The sequence below is a fragment of the Cervus elaphus genome, chromosome 3 (assembly GCF_910594005.1).
Source record: "Cervus elaphus chromosome 3, mCerEla1.1, whole genome shotgun sequence".
Taxonomy (NCBI): Eukaryota; Metazoa; Chordata; class Mammalia; order Artiodactyla; family Cervidae; genus Cervus; species Cervus elaphus.
Window position 1 is genome coordinate 47,632,615 of NC_057817.1, and position 16,865 is coordinate 47,649,479.

General features: G+C 34.9%; 1 protein-coding gene across 3 annotated transcripts in view; it reads right to left on the reverse strand.

Moving 5' to 3' along the window:
- The window catches only part of XPOT (exportin for tRNA), a 154,307-nt gene that overhangs the window by 22,858 nt on the left and 114,584 nt on the right, over positions 1-16,865 (reverse strand). For 2 of the 3 annotated variants that reach the window (XM_043888153.1, XM_043888148.1), the window contains 15 exons: positions 15,040-15,173; positions 11,233-11,315; positions 9,093-9,149; positions 8,200-8,269; positions 7,304-7,522; positions 6,237-6,421; positions 5,967-6,135; positions 4,619-4,855; positions 3,474-3,512; positions 3,279-3,341; positions 2,123-2,247; positions 1,603-1,747; positions 1,325-1,444; positions 873-967; positions 232-301 (listed from right to left, as the gene is read on the reverse strand). In XM_043888153.1, coding sequence (XP_043744088.1) covers positions 232-301; positions 873-967; positions 1,325-1,444; positions 1,603-1,747; positions 2,123-2,247; positions 3,279-3,341; positions 3,474-3,512; positions 4,619-4,855; positions 5,967-6,135; positions 6,237-6,421; positions 7,304-7,522; positions 8,200-8,269; positions 9,093-9,149; positions 11,233-11,315; positions 15,040-15,099 — 1,737 coding nt within the window. In that variant the 5' untranslated portion in view covers positions 15,100-15,173. Of the gene's footprint in view, positions 1-231; positions 302-872; positions 968-1,324; positions 1,445-1,602; positions 1,748-2,122; positions 2,248-3,278; positions 3,342-3,473; positions 3,513-4,618; positions 4,856-5,966; positions 6,136-6,236; positions 6,422-7,303; positions 7,523-8,199; positions 8,270-9,092; positions 9,150-11,232; positions 11,316-14,534; positions 14,591-15,039; positions 15,174-16,865 lie in introns of all 3 variants that reach the window. The other variant, XM_043888163.1, reaches the window with a different exon arrangement.

Here is a 16,865-nt window from a genome sequence, read left to right on the forward strand (position 1 = left end):
TTTTCTTCTCCAAAAAATACTTCACTGGCATTTAATAGTACAGACAGCAGACCATATCTCACACTGCTAAATCAATCAAATTTTGATTCCCTTCTATTTCTTTTTTTCCCCTTCTATTTCTATTACTATGTTTGTTTACTATATCTCAACAGAGTTTTAGTAAATAGATTTAAGCCCTACATGCCCCCCACCCCAACTTAAAACATATCATTTGGAAAGAAAGATACTTACAGGTGGAGAAAGCTCTAATAAATCTTGTATTCTATTCAGAATATCCTCAATGAAAGGATTCATTTGTTTACTGAATAAAGGCAAAAAGGAAAACCACAATTACATAAATATATTAGTGCTTAGAGAAGTGCTGAAATATCAAATTCCTCTTTAAGGCAGAACTAAAAAAAAGTTCAGTTCTAAGGTAACCACATGTCACCATTCAAACTAGCTATGGTTTTTTTTAATTACAATATTATATCCTAAGAAAAAGTAGTTTTCATACCTAAAAAAATGGTACTAGTAAAGAACAATATGTCAGATTAAGTTAAAAATGTATTTCCAAGGAATATCATCTTTAGAATTTCAAAGAAACCATACAGTTTTATCTACAGCAATAAAACTGTGAAATAACTAATGCCACTAGTAATGACAAGTGTTACATATAAAAATATTCAAACAAATCAGTTTAATAATGAACAAAGCACCTGGCTGAAGAGAAAGAAAAGAAATCTTAGCACAATATAGAAAGGAGCATTTTTTTAAAAAGCCTAAGAACAGAAGCAACCAAATCTACCATAGGCTCTTAGACAATAAGTTACATCTTACTTAACAATCTTAAAAATAAGAATTAAACATAACAGCCAAAATGTTTTACTTACTTGAGAGATTTAACAAATCTGGAGAATAGGTAAGCGGTTCTGCTCCGGACTTTAGCACTCGAGTGCCGCAGACCCCTGTGATCTAAGAAAGCCATCTAAAGAAACAGAGACACTTTTACTATTTCTGTACTTATTTAATGTCTTTTATTGCTTTTATTGCTAACGTCATGACATGTTTTTGTTCACAAAGAATTTTACTTTTTAGCTCTGGAAGAGAGGAACCAGGTACATGTATAAGTAACCCTATACTACACACAAACAGGTTCTTGACTATTTGTTTTAAATAACTGTCTAGAAACAAACTCCATTTTAAAGAAATGGAGGAGTTTTAGCATGTTCAGGAGTTTTTGAGAGCTCTGGAAAAAAGTGATAAAAGAAAGATAGAATACTATCTGTTCATTAGCTGAAACACATGGAAAATAACAAAAGCTGAGATTAAAGTGTATACTTACTAGTACACATGGAATGTGCTGAGGTTCAACTGTGAAAAACTTTTCGTATCTAACAACCGTTTCGAAGAACTCCAATGTCACAGATGTGTGCTGATAGGAACTAACTCCTGATGTCACCAGCTAGAGCAGGAAAAAGTTAAGAAATCTATCTTCATTTAGTGCAACATCAAAATGTCCCTGTAATAATGTATATTATAAACTCTAACAATTAAGAAACACATTAGCTTATATGAAAACAGAAAATTAGGTTCAGAATAAGTTGTCTTTAGTATACTTACAGTGCGCATCATATCCTGCAAAGCACTAGCTTTTGAAACATCACCTGAGAAGTGAGCACCATGAGATACTGGAAGAGCTTCTGCCAACATATACAGCAATCTTATTGCCACTTCAACTTCCATAAACCGTGTAGTCTGCCAGTTCCTACCAAGGTATAATACATCACTGAGATCAGAATACAGACTTTCTATACAACGATGCACCGGATAAAGACACACCAACAAAATCCTCTTTAATTATTAAAAAGTCACAGCAGGTGTTAATTCTGCCAGGGAACATAATTACTATCACAGAAGTATAAATAACCAACGTAATCCATGTTATTGTTTATGTTCTGAAGAGCAGCATTTCCTCTCAAGGATCAAGATAAATCAAGGAGTCAAGTGCATTGTTTCAGAGATACACATAAGATCTCAGTAAGTAACATAAACAAGTAAGTCATGTGAGTCACTCATGGTAGGCCGCCATCAGAGAGAAGAGGAAAGAGGTGAGTTGTTAGAAACAGATGAACAAACTTACTGCAGTGTAGAACTGAACACTCTGCGAACAGAAGCCAGCAGTAACTCTGGTGAAACTTGAGCCAGCCTGTCCAACAATAACTTCAGTTGTTTTCTATATTCTACAAACATGGCTTCGTCTTCACCCTATGGTATTTAAAAAATCCCATTAAAAAACTTAAAAGACCTTAAGACACATAAAATGGTGAGTTCTCATTAGTTTTTTATATTTACAAATGTAATACACTTTTATTTTTTCATAAATTTTACTTATGTAGGAAAACGCAGTAGTCTTTCCCCTCTGCTCACAAATAATTATTTCCCAGCCCTAGACTATGAAAGCCTAGAGCAAGAAACAGCACAAGGAGGCTAAAAACAAGAGTCATTATAACAGAAGAGAGTGACTGAGGAATGATCAGGCAAACACCAGATAATGGAAGGCTTTGGAAACAAAAGCAAAGTCTAAGCCACGAAGGGTTCACACAGGGCTTTATGAGAACCTTAGCACCTTATGTATACTTTGTATCTTACTGTCCACTGTAAGAACTGTAATAATATCACATGATTAAAGATATTATATGTAATGAACCTGGCACTTTGCAAGTGCATGGTGTGTTGATGCTCATCACCATTATTATCCTCATGTAGTTCAAAGTTTCTGAATGTCTGAAGTGGGTAATAGAACACGTTAGCACACAGCTAGACAGTACATGCCATTATTGAGTTGCCAGAAAGCACTGACACTTGTGACTGATGGAAAGCTGACTCATGACAACCCTGGAGAGGACTTTAGCCAGAACAAGTCCAGAGACAGTGAACTGCCTCATTCCCACTCTCCCGCAGACAATTATAATCTGAGGTCCACCAACTGGGCCTCAATTCCTCTCTTGTTAAATATAAAGTGAAATATGATCACGAACAAGACTGTCAATGTTTTACAAAGTTCAGTACCACAGTGCCCTTAAAAGGGTCATTTTAAAGAATTAGAGGACAAAATACAAAAACATGAAGAATTATGAAGTTTCCATTAATCTAAAAACTCGTCAATATGAACAAGACTAATTTTTAAAACACTTCTTGTTTTAAAGGACTCTAAAATACTCAGAACTTGAAATAGTAATTTGATGTGGGTACATAATAAAATTAAAACTGTTTTCTCCTCAATCCAAAATTCTTACCTCATTTTCAAAGTTATATTCTTCATCGTAAGTTAATTTTTTCATAACGGCCAACATGATTGCCTAAAATTAAGAACAAAACATCTTTTGTCAGTCTCCTCTAGCTTCACGTAATTTGAAATTAGGCTGTATTTCAAGGCAGACTAGATACAGAGTCTATTATTGGTTTAAAAGAAGCAAAAAGAAGTCAGTTACCTCTACATTAGCTTTTTGTTGATCTGAAAGCACTGTAAGCTGTTGAAAAGAAAGCAATCATTTATTAGGTTTCCTAAAGTAATACTTGCTTATCAAAATATTTTTCTAATCAGCATCTTTTCAAACATGCACACAGCTTTTCTGGAGGGCAGCCTGATAGCACCTTTCTATTTGTGAAATGTACCTAATCTAAAATCTATCAATTTCACTTCTAGTAAGTAACTTGGCATACAGGCAAAAACATGTAGATAAACTTGATTTTTAAAGATACTTATAAATGTACTCAGCAAAGAAGCAGATTACAGAACAGCAAAGTATGATCTCACCTTGTTTTTAATTAAGTAAGGCCATAAAAGCCTAGAAATCCACTATGAGATACAGTGGGATTACCAATAGTGATTTTAACTTTCTTCATACCTTTTCACACTCCCTAAAATTTCTTCAAGTATGCATGCAGAAATATGTTATAACAGAAGCTAAACTCAGCTTGGAAAAATATTATCTTAAGCTTGACTTAATTCAACTAAATCAGTGTAAATAAAGTAGGCATAGCTCTCACCTAATGTCATAATGAAAAGTTATTAATTCTTTAAAAGGCTAAATATATAATATATGAGATTCACCCCTTCTACTAGTTTTAAGTTCTATTATTGGCAGCAACTCTCTAGGGGGAAATTTTTAATTATAAAAAAACTTTATAAGAAATGATGCATATGTAATTAAAATAATAAACCATCTTTAACAAAATTTCTACTGTATTTAAAAACAAACACAGGGGACTTCCCTGGCAGTCCAGTTAAGACTCTTATGCTCCCAAGGCAGGGGTACAGGTTCAGTCCCCAGTCGGGGAACTAAGATGCCACATCCGATACAAGGCCAAAAAGAAACACAGATTAAAAAGAAAAGAAACAACCTAAACCTCTAACTAATTCTGAAGCTTTTTAGTCTAGTGAATTTTAGAACCTGGCCATTTGTTTTCCAGCTAAGAAGTTTAAAGGAAAGAAAAAAGATGAAAATATATTCATAATTAACAGTAAACGTCATTAGAGTAGATAACTGAGTATCTTATTTTCGTTTTCCTGTATTTTCCAATTCTCTATGGCTTTTCTATATTATCTACAACAAAGATTAACATAAGGACTTACCTGCTTCAAAATATGAAGATAATCGTAACAAAATCCAATAATGTTAGAAGAGATGTCATCATCCTCATGAATTAGGAGCTGCAACATCAGTGCCACCTTTGTTTCAATAGCTTGCAGTGCCTCCTGAGCATTTTTGATATCTCCATTTTTAATTAATTTAGTCCAGCTAACTATCAATGACTGTCCCATTCCATTGACCAGTTTAGAAAATCTGGCCAGGAAGTCAACATCTTCTTCCTACAAACAATACAGATCTCAATTTAAAACCAACTACCTGAGAGGAAAAACTCTACATTTTAGAATGGATCAAGTGCCAATTATAGGAGTCAATTTTAAGCTAACATTAGACATTAACAATACTACCATTTTGACTGAGAAGTTTAAAGAGTCTGAATTCTTCTACTGTTATTATCCGCCAATACTCTCAAAATAACTATCTTTAATGATTATAGTCATGTAGACATTGTCAAATTATAAAAGTTTAAAAAAGAGGGATTCAAAAGCTTCTCTCTAAACTGATGAATTTAGTAAATACCTTCTAACCAAGTTAATGCTGCCGTATTATGCTTTGTGCAACAATTTACAACAGTCCTTTCTGACACTATTTGAACCTCAGCTACATCACAGAGGGATAAAACTGCTATTAAAATAACCTGCCTAAAGTTAATCAGCATTAGTGTTAGAACTCAAAATCAGGTTTATTTTCATTAATTATCCTTAGGATGTTCTCCTACAGAAAGATTTTTTAGCTTCACCATTTTAAGTCTTTTAATAAGACAATTATTAGCAGTGTAACTGACTACACTGTCAGTCAGGTAAATACCAGAGGTATACTTCTGATACATCAACAATACAAAGACTTCTTAGTAATTCTTTATCACTGTCACAGGTAAAATTAAAAGTAAAAACCTTCAAATTCAGTTTCTAAATTATTAATTTACCACACTCACTCAAGCCCTAATTCTGCTGAGGCTAAACTCTAATCGCTCAAATGAATATGGTGAAAATGTAACATTAATAATGGAGTCTAATTTAGGTCAAAATGCACTGCCATGCTTCTTAAAGTACGGTCCGTGAAGAGCAGTATCCCAGCATCACCTGAGAGGCTTAGAAAGCACAATAGTTAGTACTATCCCAGATCTTCAAGTTTAAGTCTGGTATAATCCACGGTCAAGGAAAATGTTACACATGACATGACAGCTCTCTGGACAGTGTTTCACTATTATAAGCTCAAGGAAGTTTCCAACACTTAAAAACAAAAATAAAGAAAAAGGAAACTATATTTAAGTTACTGCCTATCCTAGTTTGTTCTAACAATTTTCAAAACCTTATACATAAATTTACTGACCCGGTCAATGCTGAAAAACCCAGCAGACTGTAACACTTGACACAAAGATTCTACCAGTTTCATTTTATCAACAGGATCCATTCCTTTATTTACAATTTCAAATAAACAATCACATGCTTCTTCCCGTAGAACTTCTATTGACATATGACCTAGCAGCATATTTATAAACCTGGCAATGGAGAAACAAAAATTCTTACAGTATTTTCAAATTCATGAGTTTTACACACTGTATTCTGCAGGTTTGTATTCTTAAAATATAGATTTACTTACCTATCATTGGCTATAAGGGATAAGTCTATCCAAGAGACATAAGCCCCAACTACTTCAAGGCACTGGCATGTCACTTCTGAATTGGTATACTGATAATTTTGTAGGATTTGGTACCATGATTCCACCAAGTTTGGAATGCACTGTTCCCTCATGGTATCCTTTATGAGAGTATTCCTACGAGCCTCCTAAAAAAATACCCCAAAATACCATATATACAATCAGATTACCTCCCAAGATAATGTTTGATATCTGTGTAATAGTTGCACACAGTAATTTCCTCACCACTACATTTCCTGACTTGTTAACACATTCCCTGCCAGTATTTCCTATTTGTCTGCTCTAAAATCATAAGCTGTGATTCTAATTCTTCCTTCCATTCAACTTGGACATAATTTATTAAACACAAACTATAAAAAAAACACTGCTTAGAAATTTTAACCATGTGATAAAAGTTATTTCTCAGTATTATACAAACATACTTAAACTATTTAAGAGAACAGCAATAATATAAACAATACTCTTTATAAATGTCATATTTAACACACAATAACCTTAAATCGTCATACACATTTGAATGAAGCTATTTCCACTGTGTTCTTTAAGAAAAAGGAGAAAGTTATATTGGGTAATAAAGAAATAGAGAAAGACTGAGGTCATGGCCTGTGTGACTGAGAATACAGAAGAACCTAGCACTGGTACGTGGCAATGCTTTTTCCTCACTCGGCAACTGTAAAGTAATAGTAAATATAGGCCACATTTCTCTACAAATTCATAGGAAAAAAATCAATTTGTTTGTTTCACTAGAGGAAGTTCCTGTCTGGTTAAAAAAAAAAAAAAAAAAAAAACACGCTAAATGCTCTAATTTCACCCTATACCTGGGGAAAAAAACCCCAATTTAAGTTCTTTTGTAAAATAAAATTCAAAATGTTGAGCAAATTTGTAAGTATTTTTAATATTTAAGTTTTTTCAAAAACAAAACAAAAAAACTCCTTCTCGATCCTTTTATTATGTACCCAATATCTCTTGCAATATCCAAATTAAAAACTTATTAATAAGACGTGACTTGCCTCTGAGGTGTGAACCACATCACGATCCACCAACTCTGAATCAATAGCCATGAGAATTCGGAGGTACAGATCTACTCCCCTTGGATTTAGGTCCACTACTGAGAGAATGTCAAAAAAAAATTTGGGCCATTTAGTGAGATATTCTGTAACAAAAAGCAAGGCGAAGACTTGGGCAGCTTTATTTCGTATGAAGGTCTTCTCTGGTTGGGGATTCAGCATCTGACAAACAAAGATACAGTTCATGAAATTAAATGTAAATGGAAAAGACTCAAACGTTGTTCTCCTATTTATCATCAACAGGCAAAATCCCACTAAACTGCACCATGGTCTCCTACAGCTGTGCAGCAAACACGCCTGAGAATTACCTAAGTATTAAAGTTTCATGGGCAGAGTTTTAGTGGTTCTTAAGGCCTTTTCTAAGAAGAAAACAAACACAATGATTTTTCTTCTAGTTGCTTGCTCTGTAAGATAATTATTCTAGCTACACAACTGCTTTAATATGTTAAAATTAGCTAAAATTAATGAAAAATAAAATACTGTGAATAAAGAACTCTATTGGCTCCTTTATAAAGGGCTCTTTGTGAAGAATCGTTCCAGAAGGGTTCACCTTAAATGTGAAAATTGACTTTTATTTAGTAGTTAAAATTACATTTTAAAACCAAAAGTTTCCACCATGTGTCATGGAAAGAATGACAGCTTCAATTACTGACATAATTTTAAGTTACTGCTAATTTTTTATCACTCGTAATCTTCAAAGCCAGCACTTTCTAAAAGAGCTACATGATCAAATGGAGGATAAATGAGCAACATTTTTGAGGTGAAGCTGCAAACTTCCAAAAATAAAAACTGAAATATCTGGCAATTTGAGGTACTAAATGTAAAAGCTACTATTTTACCTGAGCTTGAAGCCAAGATACGAGCGTCTCTCTAATTAGTTGTTGTTGAACAGTGGTTAGTTCTGAATATCTGTTCAAAATACAGAAGAAAAACAATAATGGTAATATTTAGTGTATGTGGTTTTTAAAGAGGAATGGCCTCTTATATTTGAAACAGAAAATTTGTATAGCAATTACCTAAAATTCCCTATGATAAATTGGTAATAATTCTCATTACCACTTTAAAGACAGGGGTGGGAGTGGCTGGAGAGCTATCAATATTGATTTAGTTTGATCTGTGGTCCAATTCATGCTAAAACAAAATGGCAGCTACACAATTTTTCAAATGAAAATAAGTCCATGGTCTCAGGTCTGTGATTTCCAGAATAAATCAGGAGGCAAAATAAGGATCCCTGGGGCAGCAATTCACGGTTTCTGCTTAAATTAGGCAGGGGTTTTTGGAAAAGTCAATGGCAACCCACTCCAGTGTTCTTGCCTGGGAAATCGCAAGGACGGAGGAGCCTGGCGGGCTACCGTCCATGGGGTCACAAAGAGCTGGACACGACTGAGTGACTAGACAACAACAGGCAGGGGTTCCAAATACAAGTGCCCACAATGTCACTCTGCTTTAACAGAGAGTGGTCATGTACTGATACAGGCGCGGGGTTGCCGTATCTTTTAATTCTTTCCCAGAGAAACTGGAATTTAACTTTTTCCTGTGTACTGACTGGATTCTTTTATGGAGTTAATGAACTCGATATTTTTAAAACACCTTGGGATAAATCAAAACATATCTCAAAGCTGGATATGACACATAATGTCAATTTACAGCCAATGTTATGATATCCCCAAAGAGGGAAAAACTAATTTCAGAAATAGCCGCTCCCCGCAAATCTTAGTGAGAAAAGCCATACTTGTATTTAACTTGATGTTCCAGTACTTGGAAGCAGAAAAACTTAATATGATCATCACTGAAAAAGAAAAAAAAAGAAAAATTAGATAAAGCGAATATGAATTGGGAAAAACAAATCAAAGGTAACTAGTAATGAATAACTCAGTTCAAAGTTTCTCAAACCAGACTTTTGGCTTATTGCTCTCAAGTGTTACATTCACATCCATTTGTAAGCTAAGAGAACTTTATATAATATTCAACAGAAATCTGACAAACAGAATAATCCCAAATTAAGATTCACTTTAAGTACATATAGCACTTTGCAAACAGAGAGCATTCCCCCCAAATTCTAGATATCAGGATTCCCAAAGCAATTCTTACATTTTACAACAGAAAGGATAGATGTAAAATGACAAATGGTAGAACAGCCAGAAACTGTGTCAAGTCAGAGATGGTCATCAAAGCCACACTTAAACTTAAAAGTTCTACTGCAGCAAAATCCAAAACAAGAGAAGTCCCCTAGACTGGCAGTCCAGCCCCGAAATTCATATAGAAAACGAGGTTACAAATATGTTGCCTTAGGGACTTCCCTGGTGGTCCAGTCGATAGGAGTCTACACTTCCACTGTATGGGTTATGGGTTTAGTCCCTGGTTGGGAAACTAAGATCTTGCACACTGCATGGTGAGGTCATTAAAAAAAAAAAAGAAAGAAAGTAAAAACAGACATATGATCTTAAAAAGGGGGGGACTAAAAATCAATATCCATCCACTGTCCACTTCTAAGTGTCTCCCTAGGAGTGACAACAGAGATGCAGTGAGCTAGCTACAAGCTCTGACCAAGTCCCTTTAATGAACAACAATGTTCTTTTTAGACAGTTGGTTTGAGTCAGGCATAGTCAAGGAACAATTTTTCTTATACAAAGCTAACTATAGTCAATGTAAGAACGGAGGTATTGTCTTCTTTCTGACTACATCCCTTAACCTCTCCACCAAAAAAAAATTCACACTTAAGAAAATAAAACCTAATTTTTAAAAGGTTTTTAAAAAGTTACATTTAATTAGCATCTTTTCTAAGACCTTAGGGTTTCTATTCTTATCATGGATTGCACTGAAGCTTTAATTATGTAAGACTTAGATTTTTCACTCAAAATATAAACTACAGGGAGCCCTTAATTAAAAGCCAGCCCTCATTTACTCTAAGACATATAGATGTTCTTCAAAATCAACTTTGACTAAATTGGAGCACTTGCTTTCAGCTATAAAATGTAGTGACTGATACTCCCAGCATGCAAGAAATCTAGGTAGGAATTCTCCCTGACCCCTATAAACTTACTTACACGCCCACTAGTAGAGTTGTTTGTTCACAACTAGTCAGTGTGCTTCCCCGAGTCTCACTAGGTGCACTGTACTTCTTTTATATTTAAGTAACTTACTTAACTACTATATAAAATAACAGTGAGTATGATGAGTTTCTGTTTTTGTAACAGTTAAGTTGAAAGCTTTAGAAAGAGTTCATAGAAAGTCACAATGCATGGGAGAAAAAAAACCTTGTACATGAGTATTGTGGGCCAGATAACCAGAAGACTTGGAGATGTGGGAACAAATAAATGAAAGGTTTAGAAATCCACATTCACTGTTCTTCAATCCACTACAGGGACCCAAAGCAGAAATTGGGAGAGGATCAGTTATGGGGGATTTCAATATTTTCAACACTAAGAATCACAAAGTGATTTGTGGCACATACACAAAGAAAAATCGTTGGTTCGACATCAAAAGATTAGTAACTGAATGTTTATGCACTTAAATTAAAAATTAAGATAAATAATTTCTGATTACCTTCTTTACCACGTTTTTAGAAAACCAACCATCCCTCCTCCTCATAAGAAAATAAGGAAATTTCTACTGTACTATATGCCAGCTGGAATCTACTGCCAGGTACTCAGAATAAGGCAAAGAAAGGATAGTTTTAGTGAAAAGTGAATTCAGAATTGGCCAAAATTTTTAGTTTACTATTTTCCTCATTCTACATTGAACAGTGTTTTAAAACTAAGTCATAAAATGTTTTTATGAAAGCCTTTTTCAAACAGATAAATAAAACAATCCTGCCAAGTTCATAAAAATTTAAAGTCTTCTACAAGTTATGTATATTTTGCTTTAATTACCTGTATGTCCTCTGAGCCAGAGCTTCTGCACACACCTGCCAGGCATCTGGGGAAATCTTTAACTGTTCAAAATAGGCCAGGGCCTGTATAATTGCAAAGCAGAACATGCATTTGGAATAGTCAAACTCAATTCTTGCCAATACTCAACAAAGTTTACTGAGAGTAGCGAACTAACTACAGTGACTAAAAAAAAACAGCTGAACATTGAATTCAGGCTTCTGAGTAGGTGCAACTGAATGATTATTCCTAGGAAAAAGGTTAAGTAAAAAACAAATTCCATCAGTTGGATACTTCTAACTTGTTTCCTTATGGGAAAGGAGACAACACAAAAATGCCCTGCAGACCTCACTGGGTTACTAGAAGAATCAAGAGGAAACACACCAGTGCTCTGCCAAGCACTATAGTCCTGAGGTACATGCAATTATAAAATGGGATATAAAGAATACTTTTCCTAATTAATAGCAAACATGCTATTAAAGAAGTGACTACATATAAAGGATGAAACATATTCTGTATTATCATTTGATTTACCATTTAACAGAAAAATAGAATTATTTCCATTTTTCAACTGCATCAGTAAGTTTCCTAAATGGTGAGATTAAAATCAGAGTTGAACTGCTTGATATGAATTTTAGGGAAGTACCAAATAACTAAAAAAGTCAAAGCTTTAGGAAATGCGTTTCTCATCCCTGTATTCATCAATTCTGGGTCTTGTTACAAGAGCAAGTATCCTCTAGAACAGATGCAGCACCAAGTCCATAGGCTATCTACCACTGCTGGGAAAACAGGGGTGACTCACACTCTTCCATTTGTATGCTGCAGTGGAGATCAATGACAGATGCCAGTTTCACATGTGAGAACAAACAGTCATCTCAGTAACTTGCAAAAAATATCTCAGTCAAGAAAATAACACATAATCTCTAGAAACATTGCTAAATGAGTCTGAAGCAATTAAGCACATACCTTGAAATGAGCTGAGGAATCTAATTTCAATTAGCCAATATATATTTTTTTAAATGTGGTTTGTGCCTCATCAATGTTGTGAAAACAATTTTATCAGTCTTGATCAGCAATTTAAAAAATGAAACAGAATAGAGATATTAGAGTGCACTGCACCTAACAAGAATAACTATTATTTTGTATGACTTGTTTTCCTTACGTGTGTACATGTCATATATTCACGTGTGTATATACATACATGTGAAAGTGAAGTGAAGTCGCTCAGTCATGTCCGACTCTTTGCAACCCCGTGGACTGTAGCCCACCAGGTTCCTCTGTCCATGGGATTCTCCAGGCAAGAATACTGGAGTGGATTGCCATTTCCTTCTCCAATATACATACATATGATATAAAATTATTTTTTCCTTTGGGTTAGAGGTTAAAAAAAATAAGTTAGAATCCTTGAGTCACAATGAGAGACCTCACACACTCAACAAAAAATTCTGCTTGCCACAAGTTAGACCCGAGGCAGCCAAATAAATATTTTTATTTATTTTATAAATATACGTATATTTTTAAACCTGCAATAATAATGGAAAGCTACTGAAATGGCAACACACTCCAGCATCCTTGCCTGGAAAACTCCATGAACCATGGAGCCTGGCGTGTTACAGTCCATGGGGCTGCAAAGAGTTGGACATGTCTGAGTGAGTGATGCGCGTGTAGTTAGGTGATGGTTTCCTGTGTTACGCAATTGTATGCATGAGGAAATGAGTTTTTATATGTTGTCTCAATGGCTGTTCCCACTGAGAGAGGACCAGGTGAAAGAATTGAGTAGATGAAGACCACCAAATACTATCTTAACTGTAAGTAACGGCTGCCTTTAGAATTAAGAATATAGAAGCTCAAGCAGCAGAAAAAAAATCTAGTTCATGTGTCTAACAATACCTATTCGATAAAGCCTTGAGTTTCCTTTAGGAGTATCTCAGGGGCCTGGGCGGGGACAAGTTTGTAGTCAGTCTTGCAGACGGCATTACCATCTAATAAAACAAAACTTACCAAAACAGGTGGGGGAGGTGTGATTCAGCTGCTAGAATTGTCACTAAGGTTTAAGCCAAAGACAGATATTCTATTTTTTTAAGTGATAATAACTTGAAAATTTTCAGTTTTAACTATTCTTTGCACTCTGAATCCATGTGATACTAGCATTATAAAAAAAAAAAAAAAACACTGTAATAATGATGAACAAGTCAGTTTTCATCGCCCAGTTCTTCTGTCTCACACCTTTCTAATGCTCCACTGTCTCTAGGTGGCAAGAGAGTCAGTTCAGTTACTTAGTGCCCAGGGAGAAAACAGAGAACTATAGACAGACAATTGGGAACCAGGGTTGGTAGTCATTTATCCTATTACAAAACTGAATTAAGTTCCTGCTACTCCTCAATTCCAGCATCAGAACTATCAGAACTTACTTTTCCTCACAATTCCTTATTTTTCATTCTAATTATTGCTCAGGTTGCCTTAAAGGAGTATCAAATGAGGCCTGGATCAGGACGTCTAACATATGCCTGACTGATAGAACCCATTTTTATTGCTAAAAAATCTAACTTCTATAATATTAAAACCACTGTCAATGTACTAGTTTTACTTTCTGAAAAAGAAAATCATGGCACATTAAAAAAAAAAAGTTCTGACGGTGGAATTTAATTATAAAACAAAGGATTTCAAAAAAGGAACATAAAAAATAACAGAGAAGCTTATTTAATAACTAAACAAATAGTCAGAAGTTAAGTAAACCAAGCTAAACGAAAGGTACAGATTTATTATGCTTCAACTATGTTCATGACTAAGGGTTTGAAGGTAGGTAGCTAAAGCTCCTATGAAAAGAAACATTTGTCTATATACACAAGACGTAGACTTTCAATGACTTTTCATGTCGTAACCGGTTTGATAGGTATCTTGTACTTAGCTATTTAAATCTCAATTTTTGTCTTTTACCTCTATCTGGAAGGCTGGTTACTTCTTTTAACAGGAGAGACAAGTACACAGTACTATCCTGGAAATCCCTGCAGATTTTTTTTTTTTTTACTATTTAAAAAAATTTCTGTAAAATTGTTGACTTTTATATTTTGTAAAATTTTTAATATATTTTGTAAATCATTAACTTCATTTAGCTCATTTATTAAAAAAATATCCTTTACTATGAGAGCAGAAAGAAAATGACTCTTCATCCATTCACCTTATACTTCAAACCACCCACACATCTTTAAAAAATTTAATTACAGGCTTGTTCTTTAGATTCTTCTTTTATCATTCAGCCATGATTACAAGTGCATGCTACAATATGTTTAATTGTTTATACTTACCCAAATATCCCAGCACCTCATAATGGATTCTTTGTCACATAATCATTTTAGGTAACCTGAGACACGATATATAGTACCTGCTTATTTACATGTCTGCCTGATCGAAGTAACAAGAATGTTAACCATCACTAACATGAGGGTTAAACACTTGTTTAGACTAAATTAAACCAAGCGATGGAAAAACATAATATGTACACCTGCTACTATGGCAAGTCCCTTGAACAATACTTTGCATTACAACTTTCAAATAATTATAATGATGTGACATAAAGACTTGCCTTGAATTACATGAGATTTTAATAGTTGTTAAGCCAACTACAGAGAAGATAAATCACAATCATTCATTGTTTCTGTATTCAGAATATAGTGAAATACCTCAGATTTGTTTCTCTATTCATTTCCATCCAAATTAAACCTTCATCAGATATGTATTTTTGATTCAAGCCCTCTAATGAAAATGTTTACGTAACATGCTTTAAAAAATGATTAAGCCGACATGACTTACCCTTTGTCTGAAGTCTGAATCAGCATTTGGATTTAGACCTAAGAGAGCCTGTTCATCCATTCCTGCTGCTATACTTGGAGTTTTCTGATTACAATAGGCGTGCCCTCTAATCCCACAGAAGAATCCACAAACATCTGTACACACACACAAAGTTGAAAGAAAAAAACACTTGATAAGCAAAATAGATGCTTATCCTGAATACCATTACAAGCGTATAACATTATACAAAGACATTTTAACATTTAAGAGTTCAAAGAACTTCCTTTGAAACCATCCAAATTACAAGTATAGGAGCCTGTCTCAGAAGAGTGGGTCTGCTAAATAGTCCACTACTGTGTAATTTCTAAGGTATGTCATTAAGGTTCTCAAATTTCTTTTCTTCAAGATCATCAATAAAGTATAGAAAGTAATTCTTTTTACCTGAAATAGAAGCATCTAATTTACACTGTTACTATCTCCAATAAAGTGCAACTGTGCAACCACATTAAGTTCAAAAAGAAATACAAATTCAGATTATGTTGCTGATGATTTAACACTTATTTAAGAACTTTTTTAGTCTCTGGAAAGCACTGCACTTTTTCACAATTTACAGTCTAACATTTTCAAGTAAGAACATGATCAGCCCCAAAGGCAACTTGGTTTCTGATAAAATGTGTATTTATTTGCAGAAATAAAGAACAAACTCTACCTGAGGTAAGGAGGCCTGGTCTTACTACTCTTAAAAGGCAAGAACCTGGGGGTGGGGAGCACAGGGGGTGATGAGGAAGGGGCCACAGCCTTTCTTGGGAATGGTGAGGCCAGGATTGGATCCAGGTTAGAAGATTCTTACTACAACATGCTTTTCTGTCTCCCCCTGGTTCTGCCAAATCAATGATAACTCAGGATGTGTTCTGAGAGCCTTGGAGAAGAAAGCTCAGCCCCTTCTCTTATAGTTAAGGTCATACTTGCAGATTACATCAAGGCAGTGTAACTCCCTACTGCCCTCAGGATTAAAATCCAAACACTTTTCAATGACTGTAACCATTCTGCACTCTAACCATGCAAGACAACTGGTAGTCTGCCTTTCACCTTCTTTGCACACATTGCTTACTTGGTTAACCCCTGCTTGTCCTTCAGAACTCAGCTTAGAGGTCACCTCTTTCAAGAATGCTTCTTTGACCCCTATTCTCCAACTCTCCCAAACTGGAGGAGAAGCCCCTCCAAGTGCTGACAGGTTGTCACTGTCTGCTTTCTACTTTTCTCTCATTAACCTTAAACGGAAGGAGTGACTGAGTACTTGTCACTATGTTCCTAGGATGCAACATAACATAGGTTTTGGATTTGCAAAGATTTGGATTGGCACTCTAATCTTATTTTCAAACTGGGGCCACGTGGACAACTACAAAAATTGAGAGAGCCCTTTCTATGAAATAGGAAAAAAAGAGCACCTGCCTCATAAAGCAGTCAAGACTTCAATGAGACAAGGTATGTAAAGCATGGCTGGCACATAGTGGGCCCGCAACTCATAATTCAGAGCTAGGCACGTGGGAGAATGGGAACTACTTGGAGCATTCTTGATTTATCATATCACACTAGAAAACTGGCATTTTGAACAGATGGAAAAACAAAGGCATTGTTAAAAATTTGGTGATAATCCCCCTGAAAAGGGGGATTTTTCTTTCACACAGAAAGAAAAGACGATCTGAATGTCTATGAATCCCAGATCGAGAAATGCTGTAAAAGATTCCTTGAATATGGCATGGCTTTAGAAAATTTCATAAACTTGGTCACTTTAATTCTATCAAGGGAAAAAGCAAGCGGTACTAAGAAAAAAACACTGCATATAA